At 40.4% G+C, this 19,297-nt stretch overlaps 1 protein-coding gene across 1 annotated transcript in view; it reads left to right on the plus strand.

Annotated features, from left to right (window-relative positions):
• Positions 1-14,263, plus strand: part of GAD1 (glutamate decarboxylase 1) — a 51,385-nt gene extending 37,122 nt beyond the window's left edge. Inside the window, exons 6-16 of the mRNA XM_056861042.1 lie at positions 571-683; positions 1,414-1,529; positions 3,174-3,253; positions 3,430-3,484; positions 5,133-5,249; positions 5,520-5,584; positions 7,615-7,693; positions 9,074-9,223; positions 11,298-11,405; positions 12,674-12,763; positions 14,035-14,263. Of these exons, the coding sequence (XP_056717020.1) occupies positions 571-683; positions 1,414-1,529; positions 3,174-3,253; positions 3,430-3,484; positions 5,133-5,249; positions 5,520-5,584; positions 7,615-7,693; positions 9,074-9,223; positions 11,298-11,405; positions 12,674-12,763; positions 14,035-14,208 (1,147 nt within the window). The 3' untranslated portion in view covers positions 14,209-14,263. The remainder of the gene's footprint in view (positions 1-570; positions 684-1,413; positions 1,530-3,173; positions 3,254-3,429; positions 3,485-5,132; positions 5,250-5,519; positions 5,585-7,614; positions 7,694-9,073; positions 9,224-11,297; positions 11,406-12,673; positions 12,764-14,034) is intronic.
• Positions 14,264-19,297: the final 5,034 nt, after the last annotated feature.

Here is a 19,297-nt window from a genome sequence, read left to right on the forward strand (position 1 = left end):
GTTGTGCAAATATGAATCTAGCACTTTGAACACCCCCCAAGCATTTAAAGTCTAGCATTTTTTGGCACTAACCAGCACTGTAGTTACAGTTATAACTAGGGGGCATAGCTCAGTAGCAGAGCATCTGCTTTGCATACAGAAGGGCCCAGGTTAAATTCCTAGCGTTGCAATATGATGACATCACTGAGGCACAAGAAGCTAATTGGGAGTACTATTTTCTGGAGCCATCATGCTGAGTAGATACTTGTCCTCTACAGCAGCAGTGCGGGGTGGGGGAATCATTGCTGAAAGTTTTCACAAAAACTGCCCTCCTTGCTTTTAGCTCAATCCTTTTTTCACCATCTTGAAAAGCTTCTGGTAGACTCAAAGACAAGGTTTCGTGCTTGCTTTGCCAGATAGGCCTGTCCTTCCCTTTCTTGCTTTCCTCTAAAACAGACTATCGTTACAAATCAGGGTGAATTGTAAGGCTGTACTATTAAACCCCTGAAACTATAAACCATTTTGTACTTATCATTGTGGAGTAGGTCTTGATAACTTTTTTAATTTCCCTTTGTATATCCATTTGTCCAGGTTTACGTATGAAATTGCGCCTGTTTTTGTGCTCATGGAGCAAATAACACTTCGAAAAATGAGAGAGATTATTGGATGGTCAAATAAAGATGGAGATGGTATCTTCTCACCTGGTAGGTTCCATTCTTGATATTTTGCCCCAAATGCTAAACTGTAGGTAGTGCTGGAAGCAGACAAATATATGCCTTGAAGTGTATATTAAGAAAAGCAATGTTCCACCTAATGTATTAGTTACTCTTAGATTACCCACAAGGCCTTTTAAAAATAATCTGTGGATACAGTTATGACTTTACTAGGGCTTGACAAGCCATCTTTTGGGAAAGTTTGTTCACCATTCCTGATCACTTTGAGGCATGCCAGAAAGCTTCTGGGGAACTTCAGTGTATTCTGGAGCATCCTTTGAAAAGTCACTTTGTTAACACTGTCAGTATGAATGGGAGATCCTTTGAGAAATCAGAATTGTTTATTCTATCTTGGATTAGAGTACCACATGGGTGGTTCTGCCTATGGAATGTATCTTCACTGTGAGCCCCTAAACCCTGCCTCCAAAGATGCTCCTGAGGGTCAAGGGACCATTGGGAACAGAGCAGAAATCATGAGCTTCCATCTACACAAAAATATCCAACCCTTTCTCTTTAAAAACATTTAGTCCAATGAATCTAAATTATAAATTCTTGCATGCTTGATTGAAGTGTTCACAGCACATTTCATAAAGATGCTTTTCTACTTTTGTTCAGGTGGAACAACGGTTCAGACACCTTTGTTTTACACCTTGGATCGGGTTTTTCCCCTCTCATTTCTCTATCCCCACCTAATATTTTATTATCATGTACTCTATTACAGGTGGTGCTATATCCAATATGTATAGCATCATGGCAGCCCGCTACAAGTATTTCCCAGAAGTCAAAACCAAAGGCATGGCTGCAGTGCCGAAACTGGTCCTTTTTACCTCAGAACACGTGAGCTCAATTGCCTCATGTGAGGCTGATTAATTATAATTACTGTAATTACTGGGGGAGGGCAAAGGATGATGCTTTCCCATTCCCATCTGTCCAGTGACAATGCCTCATTTCATTCCTTCCATCCCAAATTTCAGCTTTTGGGAGTCTGCAGCTGTCACAGGAAATTTACCTCAAAATGAACCATTAATTGCTGGCAGGTTTCCATCTTTTACATGGCTGTCAGAGGATCATTATGATATCACCATGAAACATTCTCCAGCAGAGAGAGAGCTCCCTATTTGAAGAGAAGTCCTCAGAGTAAGCATCTTTGGCTTGGGAGGAGAGTAGGGCCTTCCATCTAGGAGGGCTTGAGATAGGACCACCATCTCTGCCATTAATAGTTAACTTTTGGGACAGTGTACATGAAATGGCTGCCTCTTGGAGTCTGCTTAAAAATCTTTCTTGGGGCAGATGTGCTGGGGTTTTACTGTGTAAATACGTAGCTACTATGCCCAGAATTATTTACTAGTAATAAATACAATTTACTCTGTAAGCTCCTTAAGTTTTGCAATATGTATGCACATCATACAACATGCCATTCAAACTTGCCGGGGTTTTACTGTGCGCAATAACTGGCCACACTGATTTCAGGATTTTCTCCGTTAGTGCACTCTTCCACCAGAATGACATTTGGGGTTGTAGCATGGATTGGGAAGGAAGGAAGCAAAAAGATTCCTGTGGGGGTGGGCACACAGCAAGAGTCTTAGAAGAATTTAAAGCTTGCTATTGGATATATTACAGAATAAACTGACGAAAAAGTAATGAATTTTCCAAAACATTTGAGGTGGGTTTCTTTTAGTACCTTATAATAGTTACAGAAACATTATCAATGCCTAGGGTTGCCAGCCTCCAGGTACTGGGGGAGAAACAGGCACCTCTATACTAATACCAAAGGTTAGGAAAATAGTATAGGAGCGAAGAACATTTACAAACAAGGTGCAATTTATATAAGCTACTGAGATACCTATATACATACAATGTACAAACACAAGTAACCACACTATAACCAACACACAGTATGTACAAAATATACAATCAAAGGGCAAAAAGTCTTTCAAAGGTCTCTGCTGATCTCTGTCGGCTGGAGATCAGTTGTAATAGTGGGAGATCTCCAGCTAGGACCTGGAGGTTGGCAACCCTATGCCCACACCCCAACTGCCGTGGGGAAGGGGCGAGGGAAAGCACCAAGAGACAGAGGCGAGCACAGAGTGGGGGAAGGGAAGGCCCTGTCACTTTTTGCTTTGCAGTTTTTGAGATGTTAAGTACATAGATACTCTTAAGTACTGCCTCAGCCTCTCCTGATAGCATTCTGAAAACGCAGTCCCAAACATTTTTTTTAATTAATACTTATAGCATGTGGAGATCCTTCGTTTCAGTTTCTGAAAATTATCAGACTATTTCTTACTGGACTTTACCTGTTCCCGGTCATGACTGCATTCACTCTGCTGTTGCCAAGAAACAGACACCATTGATCAACTGTGCATGATGGTGGCCCCTTTTTAATGTGTGACATTAGCACATAGCATGAAGTGGTCCCTCCGCTGGCAGTGTTTTACAATTCATTTTTAAGTTGGTCTGTTTTTGTCGCTGTTCTTATTGCAGAGTCACTATTCCATGAAAAAGGCTGGATCTGCACTTGGCTTTGGAACTGAAAATGTGATTTTGGTAAAGTGTAATCAAAGGTAGGTCATTACATGTTGTTTACATGGCATTATATGCAGTAATAACTGTGCTGGTATGGAGCTGCTAATGGCCTGTTAACAAGATTTATATAATTTAATTCAGCTGCTGCTGGACCGCTTTTTTTGCTTAGTAGTTTTTAAAAAAAATCTTGGGTTTTCTTTCATTGCTATTACAGGGGCAAAATAATACCAAGTGATTTGGAAGCCAAGATTTTGGAAGCCAAACAAAAGGTAATTTTTGTTGTTGTCTTTATGTATTTCGTATTACTATTGCAATGAATAAGCCATATTTCTGCTTTCTGCATAAATTCAGAACACTAACTGGCTAAGTGGAACTTCCATGTTCAGAAGCAAGATACCTCTGAGAAACAAAGGCTGGGCACAAGCACCTAGGAATGGCCCTCTCCTTGTTATCTTGCTTGTCCACAAACATCTGACTGGGAGCTGTTGCCTGTCCGAAGCAGAATGCTTCACTAGATTCTCTTGGTCTTCCCCAGAAAAACTCATCCTTGATGTCCAATTGCACACAACTCAAGAGGATTAAATTTTATTTTAAAAATTATAATTGGATACTCTGCTATAACAATGTCAACAACTCAGCATTATGCTAAATCACACATCTGTTTGAATTTCAACAAAAGACCATCATCATCATATCTACTATACAATATGTACCTATTGTATAGGGAGGGATTCACTGAAATGCTTTCTCTCCACTGTAAGTTCATGGTTTTTTTGCAATTGTCTCCCTATGAGATCTGTTCAGGGAACAACATCAGAATTAATCCAGTATACATCAAGGCCCATCACTGACATAAAGCAAATAAACAAAAGCTAGGCTTGCCAGATACATTGATTGTATTCTCAAGAATACTCTACCTTTGAGGTAATTATAGAAAGACATGGGGTTGAATTTAAGGGTTTGCACAGAAGGATGTTACCCACCTCACCCTAGTGATTTCCAGCACACCCCAAAATTACTCTGCTGAGGATCAGTGGACATTCATAAACAAATGCACTACAGCATGGGGGTTGAAGTGAGAAAGGGGAATTGGGTAAAAGCATATCTCATCGCTTTTCCCTTGAAAGAGGAAACACAAGAGAGCAGGTTTTCCATTTGCACAAGTGGATGTTGGGTGATTCACACAACACACCTTCTCTACTGCACCTCTCGTGATGCCTTTTGCTTATATCAGTTCCCAGCTTCTCAGCAGATTTCATACAGGGCTAGTGTGGGGAAAGGAAGGTGGGGAAAAGATTAACCTCTGTGAACTTTTCAGACTTGTATTACCACCCATGAATTGTATTACCACCCATGAATTGTATTACCACCCATGAGTGAAAGACTGACACCTTGAATATATTATTATTTATTTATGTAGTATGTGTAATAGGTTTCCACCCTGATCTGGATGGCCCAGGCTAGCCTGATCTTGTCAGATCTCAGAAGCTGTAAAGGGTTAGTACTCAGATGGGAGACCACCAAGGAATACCAGGGTCTCTATGCAGAGGAAGGCAATGGCAAACCACCTCTGTTAGTCTCTTAGTCATGAAAACCCTACTGGGTTGCCATAAGTTGGTTGCGACTTGACAGCACTTTACACATACACAATAGGTTTCCATGGAACAAATCCCTTCCTATGATACCCTTTTCTATTTGTTGGACATAGGGTTTCCTGAGGGTTTTCAGAAAGACTGAGGAAAGAAAATGTAATGGTTAACACTATTCTCCCTCCCCCCCCCACACACACACACACTAGCAAAAGAACCCAGGAAGATCCATTGCAATTTAAAGTAGTTTCAATTCCACTTTTAGCAGCTAAATCTGACATTTGTATTTCTTGATAATTTGTATTTCTTCACCTGTTTTACCTCACAGGGATATGTTCCCCTTTATGTGAATGCAACCGCTGGCACAACAGTTTACGGGGCCTTTGATCCAATTCAGGAGATTGCAGATATTTGTGAAAAATATAACCTTTGGCTCCATGTAGATGTGAGTACCTTAAGAAACAATGTTTATTGAAGGAAGGAGAGAGCTTCAGCAGGATTATTTATCTATTATTTGTGTCATGCTGAGACCTTAGGGAAATGTGTCCAATCTGTTCTTGTTCCAGGGGAAGTGTGAAACCTATTCTAAAGCTACTGCATGTGTACTTATTTTCATCAGAAATTCAATGCAGATGTCATTGACAGGATTAACCATGTTTATCTAGGGAGTTGAAGACATTCTGAAGACTTTAAATTTTTCTTCCATCACTTTCAGGCTGCTTGGGGAGGTGGATTACTCATGTCCAGAAAGCATCGTCATAAGCTGAATGGAATAGAAAGGTATATCACCCTTTGTAGTCACAGTTCTCTCAGAACTATCTCAACCCAAGCAAAGGCAGGCAACGACAAACCACCTCCGAACATCTCTTGCCTTGAAAACCCTATGACAGTGGTTCCCAACCTTTTTTTGACCAGGGTGTGACTTAATGGCAAAATCGCACACACACACACACACACACACACACACACACATATTGATATTTTTATTTGTTTAGAGGCCTCCCCAGCTATTCATGGCATTTCACAAATACCTAGGAAGAAATATATCCCTATCTCACAGATATTACACAACTTTTAAAACCAAATGTCAAAAAAATTCACCACAGTGCTGTGTAGTAGTTAAGAGTAGGGTTGTGCATACCGATATACCTGAACCGAAAATAAACCCGAAATTAGCCGTTTCTGCAATATTTGTGTTTTGGGTAGACCGAATACCGAAACCCGGGAATCTTCCTGAAGCCAAATAGGCGATTCCCGGTTTTCGGCTATAACAGAAGGTGGAATTAGTGGAATGGGACTTCCGTACTCCTGTGCTCCAGTTGCATCCCAAAAATGCTACTCCTGGGGGGCAGGAGACCCAACCCCCAGAACCCGATGAGGGGGAGAAAAGAAATCTGCAGAAGTGGGCAATCAGAAAAATGCTCCCCTTTCCATTAGCAGAAATTTACCATGGGATCCAAGTCCATCTGTCCAAAGACTGGCTGATTGAGTTATGGGTGGGATGACTCTAGATGTCTTCAGAACTTTATGTGGCCCTACTTATGGAAGTTGCTACATTTGAACACCTTGACTCACAAGATGGTTTCCTTCTTGACAGCAGATTTACTTGTCACTTGCTGGAGCCCTCCCTCCAGGGAGAAAATAGGAATTGCTGTCCTAAGGAAATAACTGGTGTGGTCTTATATCAGCATTTCTGTTAAATCCCAATGTGCAGCCGAATAGCCTATTCACTTGAACCTGCTTTAAAAGAATGGAAATTGTCACACTGCTGTTCTTCTTAGGGTTGCTTCCAGAAAGCATCTCTTCCAGGAATGAAGTTATAATATTGGCCAATAAGCATAGTTCTGACAGTAGTTAATTGTCACTCATTACTGTATCAGCTCATCTGTATGGTCTCTTAAATAGTAAAATTAATCACGAAAGAACAGCTTTCCTCTTTGATTCCCACTTTTGGCAGCCCAAAGTTATAAAATATGATATTGCTTGTGTCACAAATTAAATATGGACAGATAATCTCAGATACCTGGTTCTAATAGTATAGGAATTCTCCACCCAGTTAAGAAAAAAATAACTTCTTGTTACCAGCTGCACGCTGCAACTGGATATAAGCATTTTTACTTATTTTATTCATTTCTAGTTCACCTTTCTTGCTGAGACTTGAAGCAGCTTATAGAATTTTAAAAAGTGCAATAAAACAGTATCATACATATAAAATATTATAGGGTTACAAAGATGAGAAACAATGAAATAAAACAGTATAATACGTATAATAATGTAGGAAGAATGGATTACAAAGATCAGGAAACAATGCACTAACAACAAGGCAATACATAAAATAAACAGTGAACTAAGGGAGGGGATGTACCTGCAGATTTTCCACATACAGTTCAAACGTCACCTCTGTTCCCCTCCTGAACAATTCTGTTTCAGTATAGCCCTATTTGCAAATAAATTGAGATATTTCCACATAACTCAGATGGAGCCAGTGGACTCAGATGGAGTCATTGTGGACTTGCTGATAATTAAATTTTGCTTAGGATTTAATTTTTGAGATGAAAGTCTCCTCAAAATTGAGTTATTACTCAAAAATCTTCCTGCAGTATCTTCCTTGGTACAGGTTAGAGAGATCCCATCACTGGCAAGAATTATCTTTCAATGTAAACAGAAGTATCTTGTGGGGGGGGTGGATTTGAGGATTTAATTATTGTTCCCAAAAGCGTGGATTACTGAAATGCTTTCTTAGAACATTGATAAGCTGAAAGACTGTAAGAGAGGTTATAGATCTGCTTACTATGTTCTTTCCTGTGCAGAGCCAATTCTGTCACATGGAATCCACACAAGATGATGGGAGTTTTATTACAGTGTTCTGCCATTCTCCTTCGGGAAAAGGTAAAATCAAAGTTTTTGGCTTACCAACACTATAAAACATATACTGGGTTGATATCCTGCGACCGTTCTTTTTCCACCAGCAGAATAACACTTCTAAAGAGGGGGCAATTTTTGCCAAATCTCTCTTCCCGCTGCTTACCACGACATTATGCCTAGCATGGTTTTAGAGGTCTGTGATCTTCCACAGTGGGACCAGGACATAGGCAAGCTCTGCTTTGCTCACATGCTCATTTACTACAACCCATGGTGTTTATACTAGTATAGTTGTTATGGTTTCCTCCGGGGATTGTAATTTGGTAACGGTGCAGAGAATTCTGAAAGAGATTTGTTTTATTAAAACAATGGGGGGTATATCCATATTATGTGTCATCCATATTTGTCAACTGTAGTTAAGTGTGTAGATACATAAGATCTCTTACAGTCCACCCCAGTGTTTCCCCTGTGCCAATGGTCCTGATGTAATTTATTATCCTATGCATGACAGTGTAGAGTCGGGAAAAGCCTCCTGTTAGATTTTGTCTCTGAATGCTACTGAGTATGCTTACTTATAACAGAGCATGCTGTATAGCAGCTGCTGAATCTCTTTGCCCTTTTGTTGCCCATAACCAGTATCAGATTTTCCTATATCTTGGAAAATGTGGCCAAAATATGTATGAATTAAACAGATTTAGCGACCATGATGTGATATTTTACACCCAAACAACTTGTGGATGGGGATATTAGAACACTGGCTCTTATGAATAATCTTCAGTGGTGTAAAATACTTCAAGGAATAGAGCATGTTCAGTCTGGGGCAGAATCAATACGTGATCAAGCACAGGATTGAACCTGGGGTTTGCTCCTCCCTCACCACATCACCAACAACATCTAGTTTCCTATCTTGTATTAGTGGAGTCCCACTGGAATAAGGGTAACTAAACATTGGCCTCTCAGTGGCATAAGGATATACTGCACCAGAGTATTTTTTTTTAATGCTGGCATACCAACAAAGGATGGGTGGAGTATGAGTACTCTTGTCCTACCCAGTGCATGCAACTCATAGACAGGACTAGTGCCACTGATTTTGTCTTTAAAATATAGATGGTTAATAGCCACAAAATACGTCTAAGAGCCAGATGAATTAGTTGTGAATGGGCAACAAATAATGTTTGTACACCAGATAGTTTCTTTCTATTTTTACATTAGCTACAAGGCCATGTGTTGAGGGGAGCTGTTGAAACAAAAAAAGAGGTCTAGGTGTGCTTAAAATTCCAAAATATATTTCCTTGGAAATCACTATATCTAAATAGACTTTTTTGTATATAAGTCTGATGTCTACTGCAATATATGTTACTAGTTGCTAAATTTCATACATGTATAAAGAACATGTTTTCACAACAGGGTATACTTCAAGGTTGCAACCAGATGTGTGCAGGATATCTGTTTCAGCAAGACAAGCAATATGATATAACCTATGACACTGGAGATAAAGCAATACAGTGCGGCCGCCATGTTGACATATTCAAATTCTGGTTGATGTGGAAAGCCAAGGTAAAAAATGATATATCTAATGCTGAGCATAGTTAAATTGCGGATAGAAAAATCCACAAAATAAGCCCATGTACGAATAGGGGACATTTTTCTACAGATGTGAGGGGCCCCAAGGTTTACAGAAAATCCAAAAAGTTAAAAAGATGGTTTGTATTACACTTTCCTCAAAACCAAGAATGCCTACAGAGATCACAGTCAGCATCATGAGGTTTCCCAGCAACCAAAGCAGTAGAGCCTGGGCCTAGGCACCTCTCACCTGACAGCATCAAGAAAGAAAGAAAGAAAGAAAGAAAGAAAGAAAGAAAGAAAGAAAGAAAGAAAGAAAGAAAGAAAGAAAGAAAGAAAGAAAGAAAGAAAGAAAGAAAGAAAGAAAGAAAGAAAGAAAGAAAGAAAGAAAACATAGTGAGGGGAATGGGAGGAATGAAAAATGTAGGGGGACTGTCAGAGAGAAAATGGGGAAAGTGAGGGGAAAGAAAAAGCTGTTAAGAGGGAGGGAGTGAAAACGGGGAGAGGAAAAGCTGTTAAGAGAGGGGGCAGTGTGAAGGGTAAGCGTTCTCTCCCATGTGAGTTTCCATCTTGTAAAGTCTGAAATGAACTTATTGGAAATGTCCATACCTTATTGTTTGGAAATGATTGCATCTTCAGGAAATTATTGTAGGTTGAATTCTACAACCCTCGTATGTTTAATTGTGCAAGCATTCCTCCTCCAGAGCAAAGTTCAATCAGAGGTAGCATTACAATTTTTGTGAATGAAGCTCCCAGTGTTTTTTCTCATCGTATAATCAGGTGTACCCGGGGCCCTATTTGGATCAGGGCCAAAGTGTACGGGGAAAGGAAGTTTAAGCCTTTGCTTTCCTGATTTGAAGTTACCTCATAGAGCTGCTATTTTTACTGATGGGAAACAAGTACCAATATAGTAACAGCTCCCCAATGTAATTTCAGATTGGGAAAGTAGCACAGGGAGGAAGGTTTACACCCCCTCCTTGCACCATGGTCACAATCCGAATTGGGGCTCCATATGCCTGGATTTTGAGGGGGGGGGGGAAACCTGGGACCTCTGTTCACAAAACTCTCAGGCTGCAATTCTGAGGGGGGGGGATCACCATAGGAGCCGGTGTGACTTCATGCCGGTGTAGGTGCCACTTAATCAGGGGGGCAAACATGCCGGTGCCTGAAAGAGACGAAGCTCCACTGACCCCTGCCACCAGCACAGCCAGTCCAGGAACTAAATTCTAGAAGAGAACGGCTGTGCCGGCATGGGGGAGGCGTTCCCAGGGTGGAGCTGCCTTTGGGCAGCTTCCTAATCCCATTTGCACCGAGAACATCCCCTTGAGCGGACACAGGGCAGCACCACCTTTTTTGGTGGCACAGCCTTGCTGTTTTCAATGGGGAATTTCCCCCTATTTTTCCTCTGTTTATTTTTTAATACCCTTTTTTTCTCTCCGTGGCAGCTGGGAAGCCTCAGAGGAGGTGGCACGGCTCTGCCACTCCCGGCTGCCATGGCTCTTTCCCCCCTTTAGGAATGGGCTGCCCACACCACATCAGTTTCAGTCCATAGAAGAAGAGAGTTGTGGGATCCACCTTTTTATTTTAAGAGAGTTTTTGGAGAAATTAAGAAAAACCAAAATAATTGCCACAAGGTTTGTTTTGCAAAAGACTGATCCCACCAATACTTTATGTACAATTGCTAATGCTATGGTATTTTAACAAATAGCTCTCTTAATTCAAGTACAATTCTATTTGTAAGGTCAGTATTGTGTGTGCGTGTGTTTTAAAAAAACTTTAATGTAATTGATGGACAGATTTTTAAGATGAAAAATGAGCTAGAAAATCTGATTTAATCTGTAAAATTAAATTGTGGATTCAAGATTGTATTTCTAATGACACTAAAAATGAAGATGGAACAATGCAAAATTTCACAAAAATATTTATGTACCGGTAATCTTCAAATTTAAGTAAGAATAACCAGCAAAATTTGTAACTGAATGCCAACTGAGCTTTTCCCATAAACTCAAGCTCATCAGATGGGTATAAAAGATCAGTACAGAGATAATATTTTTTCTGTTCAAAACAGGGTACGGTAGGATTTGAAAGTCAGATCAACAAATGTCTTGAATTATCAGAATACCTCTACAATAAAATTAAGAATAGAGAGGAGTTTGAGATGGTTTTTGAAGGAGAGGTAAGTCATGGACCACACAGCTCTTCCAATCACAAGGGACATTTGGGGAATAAAAATCAAATGTGCGATCAAGTCCCAAATTAAGTTTTCAAAAATCCCAGTGATATCAATGGGAGTGATTGCATTAACATCCAGTTGAAATCAATAGAACATAAATGTGCTTTTGTTATTTCATGACCTGCTGTTTATAATTTCTATCAAAGAAGGGTTTGTAACATCTATTTCGGTTTTAATTACTGAATCAATGCTCATCTAATTTTTTGGGGGGAGAGGTGGCTACCTTGCAACTAAATTTCCCCACACAGAATTTGTGCTGAAAGTGTACTCTGCTTGAGTATGGGTACTATATGTGGACATACCCAGGTTCCAGAGAATCATGAAACAAGTTCCATGAGCCCAAGGATGTTTTAGCGTGACGTACTACATGTCTACATAGCAAAATGCCTTTGAAACTGACAGTCAGTTTTCAATACTGATGGGAATTCAAGTGCACAGTTCCACTGGGCTAGTGCCTCAATTGAGCCATAGTCAAGTCTTTGGTTCCTGGCTATCAGCGCAATCTACAAGGGGGAGGTGAAAGTGTGGAGAAGGCAGTTTGACCCAGGCAGCAGCATAAATGCCCCTTGTGCCAGTTTAAGGGGCACTTATGCCGGCACCAGGACACTTACGCTGGCACCGGAGAGTGGAGTGGTAGCACCACGCATGGGTGCTGGCAGCACACAACAGCGCACCTCCAGCGCAGGGGTTTGCACCGGTGCCAAAGGGAGCATGCCCAGGAGCAGGGCTGGCATTAGCTCCCTTAGCCCTTTTGGCATGGGAATGTCCACATTTGCTTGCACACACTTACACCAGCAAAAACGTAGGGGCAGCCCATGGAGCTCCATACAGCAGTTCCAGGGGGGTTGGGGGAGCGTCCCTGTTGGATTGTTGGCTGCGTCACAGCACGCCGCCTAGGAGATGGCTCAGCCGTGCTATGGCTGTGCCATCAATGGCCACGGTGCAGTTTATATGTATTGCAAACTATTGCAAAAGGGATATGGATAATCCAAGATGGCAGCTGTATACTGGCTTGGAACCACAATAAGACTGATAATCACTGTTTATTACTATGTGAAACAACCACTGATTTTGTAGACACGAAGTGGATAGAAGCAGGATTCTCCCTAGTCTGGGAAGTGTGTTGAGGGGGGGGGATCAGTTTTCATATCAGTGTTTTATTTGCCTGTGATATTGTTTAAATAAATTAAAACTTACTTGTTTTATTGCAGCCTGAACATACAAATGTATGTTTCTGGTACATTCCACCAAGTCTCAGGGGTATTCCAGACTCTGATGAGAGGAGAGAAAAATTACATCGGGTATGCAGTTCCTTATATTCTTAATAATGAACTATTTCATTGTTTTTCAATAAACGGGTCACATTTCCCTATAAATATAAAACTTCTAAGTATATGCATATAGCTGTCTGGTAGTCATGTGAGGTTCAGATTTTTGGGCCATTCTATTGTACGACTATTCATATAGACACTGGAATCAGTTTCACTTTGTTTGAATTGTACTATGCTTCAAGTCGTAACTTGAAATACTTCAAAATGTGTGAAAAGAGACCTTTACCAAAACTAAGTCATATAATACAAGAGAATGGCATAGGTATCAAAGAAACAAGTGTTATAAAAGAGTCAGATTGGTGGCATTCAATATGTTTATAGGGCTATCCATACAGTCCTGCACAGAGCTGCTCAAGTCTAAACACATTAAATCTGATGGAGTAACTCTCTGTAGAAATGCACGGTAAATTACCTAAAATTCACTCTGGATTAGCTATTTTATGGACCAGGCTGTGTTGAAGAGATTGAAGAAGTCGTTGTTTCTTAATTTAATGCCATGACCAACTTTTCCATGAGGCAAGCTGGACTGGCCCACCTGTAGTGGTAGATTGTGGGGGGGGGGCAACATTAAAAGACTGTAAATTGCCAATTATTTAATTTGTTGGATTTGAGGGCTATCTGGCTGCGACATCTGTCACCCCACTGATCGCCAGGATCAATTGATTGATAATTTGTTAATATATTTTCACCGCCACAAAGATACCACTTTGATTTCTGGTCTCTGGCACTAAAGTGTCTCGGGCTTTCACTATTTTACTTTTATTCAGCCAGTTACCATTTCTTTTTGAATATTTTTGTTACAACGTGTCGTTTAACTTTTAATGAGAATGCTAATTTAGAGATGGAATATACATTTTTGAAATAAATGTATAGGATCAAATATACCATCACTGTAATTCATATTGATGGCTTTCTTTCTTTCTTTTTTACCACTCTGTACCCCAAATATTTTTACATAATTATTTGCCTGGAAACATAAGTAAAGAAGTGGGACAAAAATACGTAAAGGTTTAATTAAAAATTTGAAATGGTGTCTGTTATTTTTCATAGTGCTTTTTAAAGTATCCAACAGAAAGTACTGGCTGTGCCTACCAACCCGTTCAGTTTACAATATCTAGGGTTTTTCTTTGTATATTCTTTGAAACTCAAAATCTACAATCTCTCTGCTATGGTTTATTCCCTTTTAGAAACTGGGGAACATTTTCTGAACTTATTACCCCCTCCTTTGCTTCATTCAAAAGGTGGCACCAAAAATCAAGGCCCTCATGATGGAATCCGGTACCACGATGGTTGGATATCAGCCTCAGGGAGATAAAGTCAACTTCTTCCGAATGGTTGTTTCGAATCCAGCAGCTACCAAGTCTGACATTGACTTCCTCATTGAGGAGATCGAAAGATTGGGGCAAGATCTGTAATCCACTTGATTAACCGACTGTACTTCTTTAAAGCACTATTTTCCAGTACTGGCTTTTTAAAAAAAAACCTGTTCTGTAGAACGCATTTTAAGGTAAACCCTTTCTAAATGTTCCATTCTTCTGAGGCACTCTGTTTAAAAACTACCATGACCACCCTTGTAAAATTGCTGAAATATTAATAGCATATTTTACTGAAGGGAAAGTATATATTGGGTTGGATTGTATGTAGCACTGGTGGAAGCAGATCTTTCCTACCTTTGCTTTCCCCAGCAGTCACCTGTGAGCCTCGAAAAAGTAGTACCAAGGGTCGAAGAACTGTGATGCAATATGGGCGGCTCCGTTGAAGAGTGGAAAGTGAGAAAAATCACCTTAGAGTCTCTTGCACCACCCGCAGAACAGGCAAGAGGAGCTGTTTCACCTGCTTTCTTCTCCTCAGTGTAGCCAGCCCGCCCACCACATTTCATGGCTTTTGATCCACCTGGGTCCCCCAACCTCCTTCATTGCCTATATGTGGCTCACAGGTGACTGCTGGGGAAAGAGGAAGCCAGGAAACAATCCGCCGGATTCCATCACAAGATCCAACTAAACATCTTGAAATGTATTGTTGACTCTTATATAAACCTGGTAATTCTAGTTAGCAGAAAGCTAATTGTATTAACATAGCCAGATAAGAACTCTGCACAATATATATGTACAGTATACATAAATAAATAAATAAATAAATAAATAATAGTGATAAACCTAAGAGTAAGCCACAGCATGTTTTTCAAAGTGTGGGTGTTCTTAGTCAAGGATTGCTCTTGGAAGGCCCCATTCAGTTCATAGGGCTCATACCAGAGCTTGCTTGGCAGATTTTGTCGCAGTTCTCCATTGTACTTTGGGAGTTTATCCCATTGATTTCAATGGGAAATATTTATGAGTAGCACGGGTTGCAACCCACATCACAGTGCTTAGTGGCAAAACTTCTATTGCGTTTAGTTGGCACATTCATAGGGTTGCCAGCTCTGGGATGGGAAATACCTGGAGAATTTGGGGGTGGAGCCTGCAGAGGGCGGGGTTTGGAGAGGGGAGGGACTTCAATGCCATAGAGTCCAATTGCCAAAGCGGCCATTTTCTCCAAGGGAACTAATCTCTGTAGCCTGGAGATCAGTTGTAATAGTGGGAGATCTCCAGCCACCACCTGGAGGTTGGCAACCCTACACATTCAACCCACTGTTAATCTCCACTGATATCGGCGGAATTTAAGAGCAATTAACTTTTGATAGCCTGTGTCCTTAGGTATGTGGATTGTACCCATATTTAGGATTGGGGTTTACAGAAACTAATGGTTTCCATCAAAAGTAAATCACATGGTAAACATGCTAACTTGTGGTAACCCAGCTGAAGTTAGATAGGAATATGTTTTTAAATATGTAGATTCTTAGGAACTACAAAAAATGTTTAACCTTATTTAAACATTAATGTTAGTGCTTCTCTGGCATACAAAAGAAGGAAACAAAACCTAAAGAGAAACACCCAGTAGATACATGTATGTCCCCTTTAGTTGCCATATCAGGGGATAGTAGTAGCCAAGTTGTCGTATTGATGTATTTTTTAGAATTTGATTTTGTGTAGATTGTGTACATTATTGTTAAATGGGAGGGGAGGAATTAAATGTAATAGTTTTACAGCAAGTTCTAGGTATATGAACTGTTTTGCTTCTTTTTATGCAGAGATTTACCATGCTAAAGAATTGTCTTGTATTTTCTTCCATTTGTAATGTATCCTATTTATATAATTATCGAAGTTCTAAATAATGTTTATTGGTATATTCGTGTATTTGTGAGCCAAAGAGAAGATTAAAAAAATTAGTTGACACATTTATATAATAGTGCCCTTAACACAATAACAACATATAATTTTACGGAATCCAAGGAATCTTAACTCTGTATATAGACTTTAGCCTAATGAAATCCTTTCAATTTAATAGAAATATCACCTTGACTAATGGTAACATAGTCTGGCTTTACATTCAGTGTTCCAAATGCATTTTAAAAAGTGAATCATGGATACTTAAGGCCCTTGAGTTTTTACAGTAGTTCAGGGCCAATCTCTAGAATTAGTTTAGATAAATTCAGTGGCAACATCACATAAAGGTCAGTAATGATTCTGTGAGAGCGCTACGGGTTCTTGCGCGAATAGAAAGGGTAACACACCAAGCAGTTTTGAGTGATGATAGATCAAAAAGAAGAGCTCGCCACAGAATCTTTCGAGTACAGCTGTATTGCCACAACAGTTTGAAATTATATACGTACCACATTCAGCACAGCTTTTACTAGTTAGGAGGCCAGTACTACAAAAATCCTTGCTAAACCACACTCGTAGGCACACAGAGTAGCTGAATCAGTAGTTGTCAGTTGATTGAATTTTTTGGGGTCAAGCAACATCTGCTGACTGAAAGCCTTCCCAAATATGCTGCTATGGCTATTAGCTTCAATTGATGCATAATACTTTTTAAAAGCTGCAGCCTTGTACAAACTATCCCTTACACAGGCTCCATTGGAATGAAAGGAACCAATGTAATTTGATTGTAACTAATAGGAAGTTGTACATATGGGCTTTATGGCCTGGGTTTTAACAAAACAAAGGCTGCAATCTAAAGAACACTTTCCTGGGAGTATGCCCCATACAATGGGGCTTACTTTTGAGTAGACTTAAGCAGGATATGCATGACTCTTTCACTTGCCGTCATCTCTCCAATGACTTCAGGTCTTTGTTTGGATTATGCATGCCATTTCTGACCGTCAAAGGTCACCATGCTCTCCCCCTGTGTTTCCCCGTGTTTTGCCTGCATTTTGAGGGACCTGCTTTATTTCAAATTTCAAAACACGAGGAATAGAAAGGGGAGAGCGAGGCAACTTCTGACAGTCGGAAACAGTATGCATAATCCAAACAAAGACCCAAAGTCGTTGGAGGGATGACGGTGAGTGAAACAGCCATGCATAAAAGACCTTATTTAGGATTGCTCCCAAAGTTTTGTTGATCTATATTAGCAATATTTTGATGAATGTTTAAGATTTGTGTGGTTTGTATGCTTGATTTTTTTGTTCCGAGGATTATCCAAGTGTGGAATGAATGTCATGGAAAAGTCCACACTACATTTGAGTGTCTCTTGATATTGTCCCCAGCTATCATCTCTGCTTTGTGGCCTCTCATCCACCTATTTACCTCCTGCCTTCTTAAACGATCTGCACTTCTGCATCATGATGTGTCTAGACAGTCTTTAAATGTGTTCCCTATCCATATGGTATTTTGATATCATATGGATGGAACAGTTCAGAAGCCAATCAGAAGAGTATAACATCTGCTATCTCTAATTAATTTCTAAATATAGAAAAAATGTATTCTAAAATATAAGTTTGCATCCATATTTTTTAAGCAGAAGATTCCTCCTTTTTTTTCTTGGTTAGGAATTTCCCCCCCTTCATCCGTTGCTGCTCTCCCCCAGACTTTAAACCCCTTCTCTCTCTAAAGTTTCAAAGCAGTGAAATAAAATGTGAAGCTTCTTCCTATTCTGTGACAGTCCCTCTGCCTTCTAGGCATTTGACACCATACTGGAACTGATCTATATTACTTAGCCTGAAGTCTTAGTGATCATGAAACCACTTGTACTCCTGCTTCTGTGCACTAGGCCTTTGTGCTAAATCTGCTTCAGAACAGTGAATTTCCTTTTGACGTAGCTCATGAGAAGGACAGTAGTTAGCTGTGTCATGCTTCTTTAGTGGTGGACTACGATCTCCCGTAAACTTGTTGCTTGCTTGATTTACAGTAGCCTGGTCTTCAGCCACTTGAATGAGAGGGGGCAACCCAAATGCCAACGGGCCCTGATATTACACTCTTTCTCCTCTCTTTGGTGTTTAGTACTGTTGCTGTAAGCTTTAGAGGGAACAAGGCTGAATCCTGCTACAGGTACAGTCAGCAGTAGCTTCAGTGCTGGCTTGCAGTACTAATACCATACAAATGTGAACAGGATACCGCCTTAACTTTCAAAATTCTTCTTCTTCTCACCAATGTTCCACAGTGGTGTTTTTTTAAAAGCCACCTAGGACAAGGGCCTTGAAGCAATGTTGAAGGTCAGCCTTTGGGATTGTCTATATGATATAGGGGAGGGAAGGTGGCATGGTATGGCCTGATCTCATCAGACCTCAGAAGCTAAGCTGGGTCAGTACTTGGAAAGGAGACTGGCAAGGAAGACTGCAAAGGAAGGCAATGGCAAACCACCTCTGTTTCTCACCTGCCTTGAAAGCCTCATGCTGGGGTTGCCACAATTTGGCTTTGATTTGATGGCACTTTTCACACATATGTGATCTAGGAATCACTACAGCAAATTGCAGTCAGTCTTTTCTTAGTGTGAAGGAAATAGCCTTATGAACAATCACAGCAGTTTTCACACACACACACACGAGACTCTCCCACTCATTATCTCATTGCTTGGGGACCACCTCTTATGTTTCTTCACCTTAGACCATTTTCCTTGGCAATGGTGGGCAGCCCAGGATTGCCTTAAGTTGCAGCAGCACAATTAATAAGGTGTGCCAGTGCAGCTCAGGTGTGGTCCCTCCCTTTAAAGCAGCTGAGGGGCCATTGCTCTGTGTTAGAGCATCAGCTTGCCATGTGGAAGGTTCCAGGTTCAATCCCCGGCATCTCCAATAAAAAGGATCAGGTGAAGTAAAAGACCTCTGCCGGAGGCCATGGAGAGCTGCTGCCAGTATGAGTAGACAATAATTATCTATTTATGTTATTTCAGAAATAAGACAGACATTGTCATTTATGAGGGGGTCCATGTCATAAGTTTGTAAGGGGACCAGAGAACTGATACCTGGGCTCAGATCATAACATTCAGGACTGGGCCTTTCACTTAACTTGAGAAGCACCATTTTTCTATCCTTCCTGATGGGCTAGAAACTGAATTATTTGCAAGATGTTGGGTATAGGGTTGCCAGCCTCCAGGTTGGGGCTGGAAATCTCCTGGAATTACAACTGATCTCCAGACTACATCGATCACTTTTATCTATCCATCCATCTATCCATCTATCTTCTATCTACTTTC

Source organism: Euleptes europaea, chromosome 15 (genome assembly GCF_029931775.1).
Source record: "Euleptes europaea isolate rEulEur1 chromosome 15, rEulEur1.hap1, whole genome shotgun sequence".
In the NCBI taxonomy this organism is placed as follows: Eukaryota; Metazoa; Chordata; class Lepidosauria; order Squamata; family Sphaerodactylidae; genus Euleptes; species Euleptes europaea.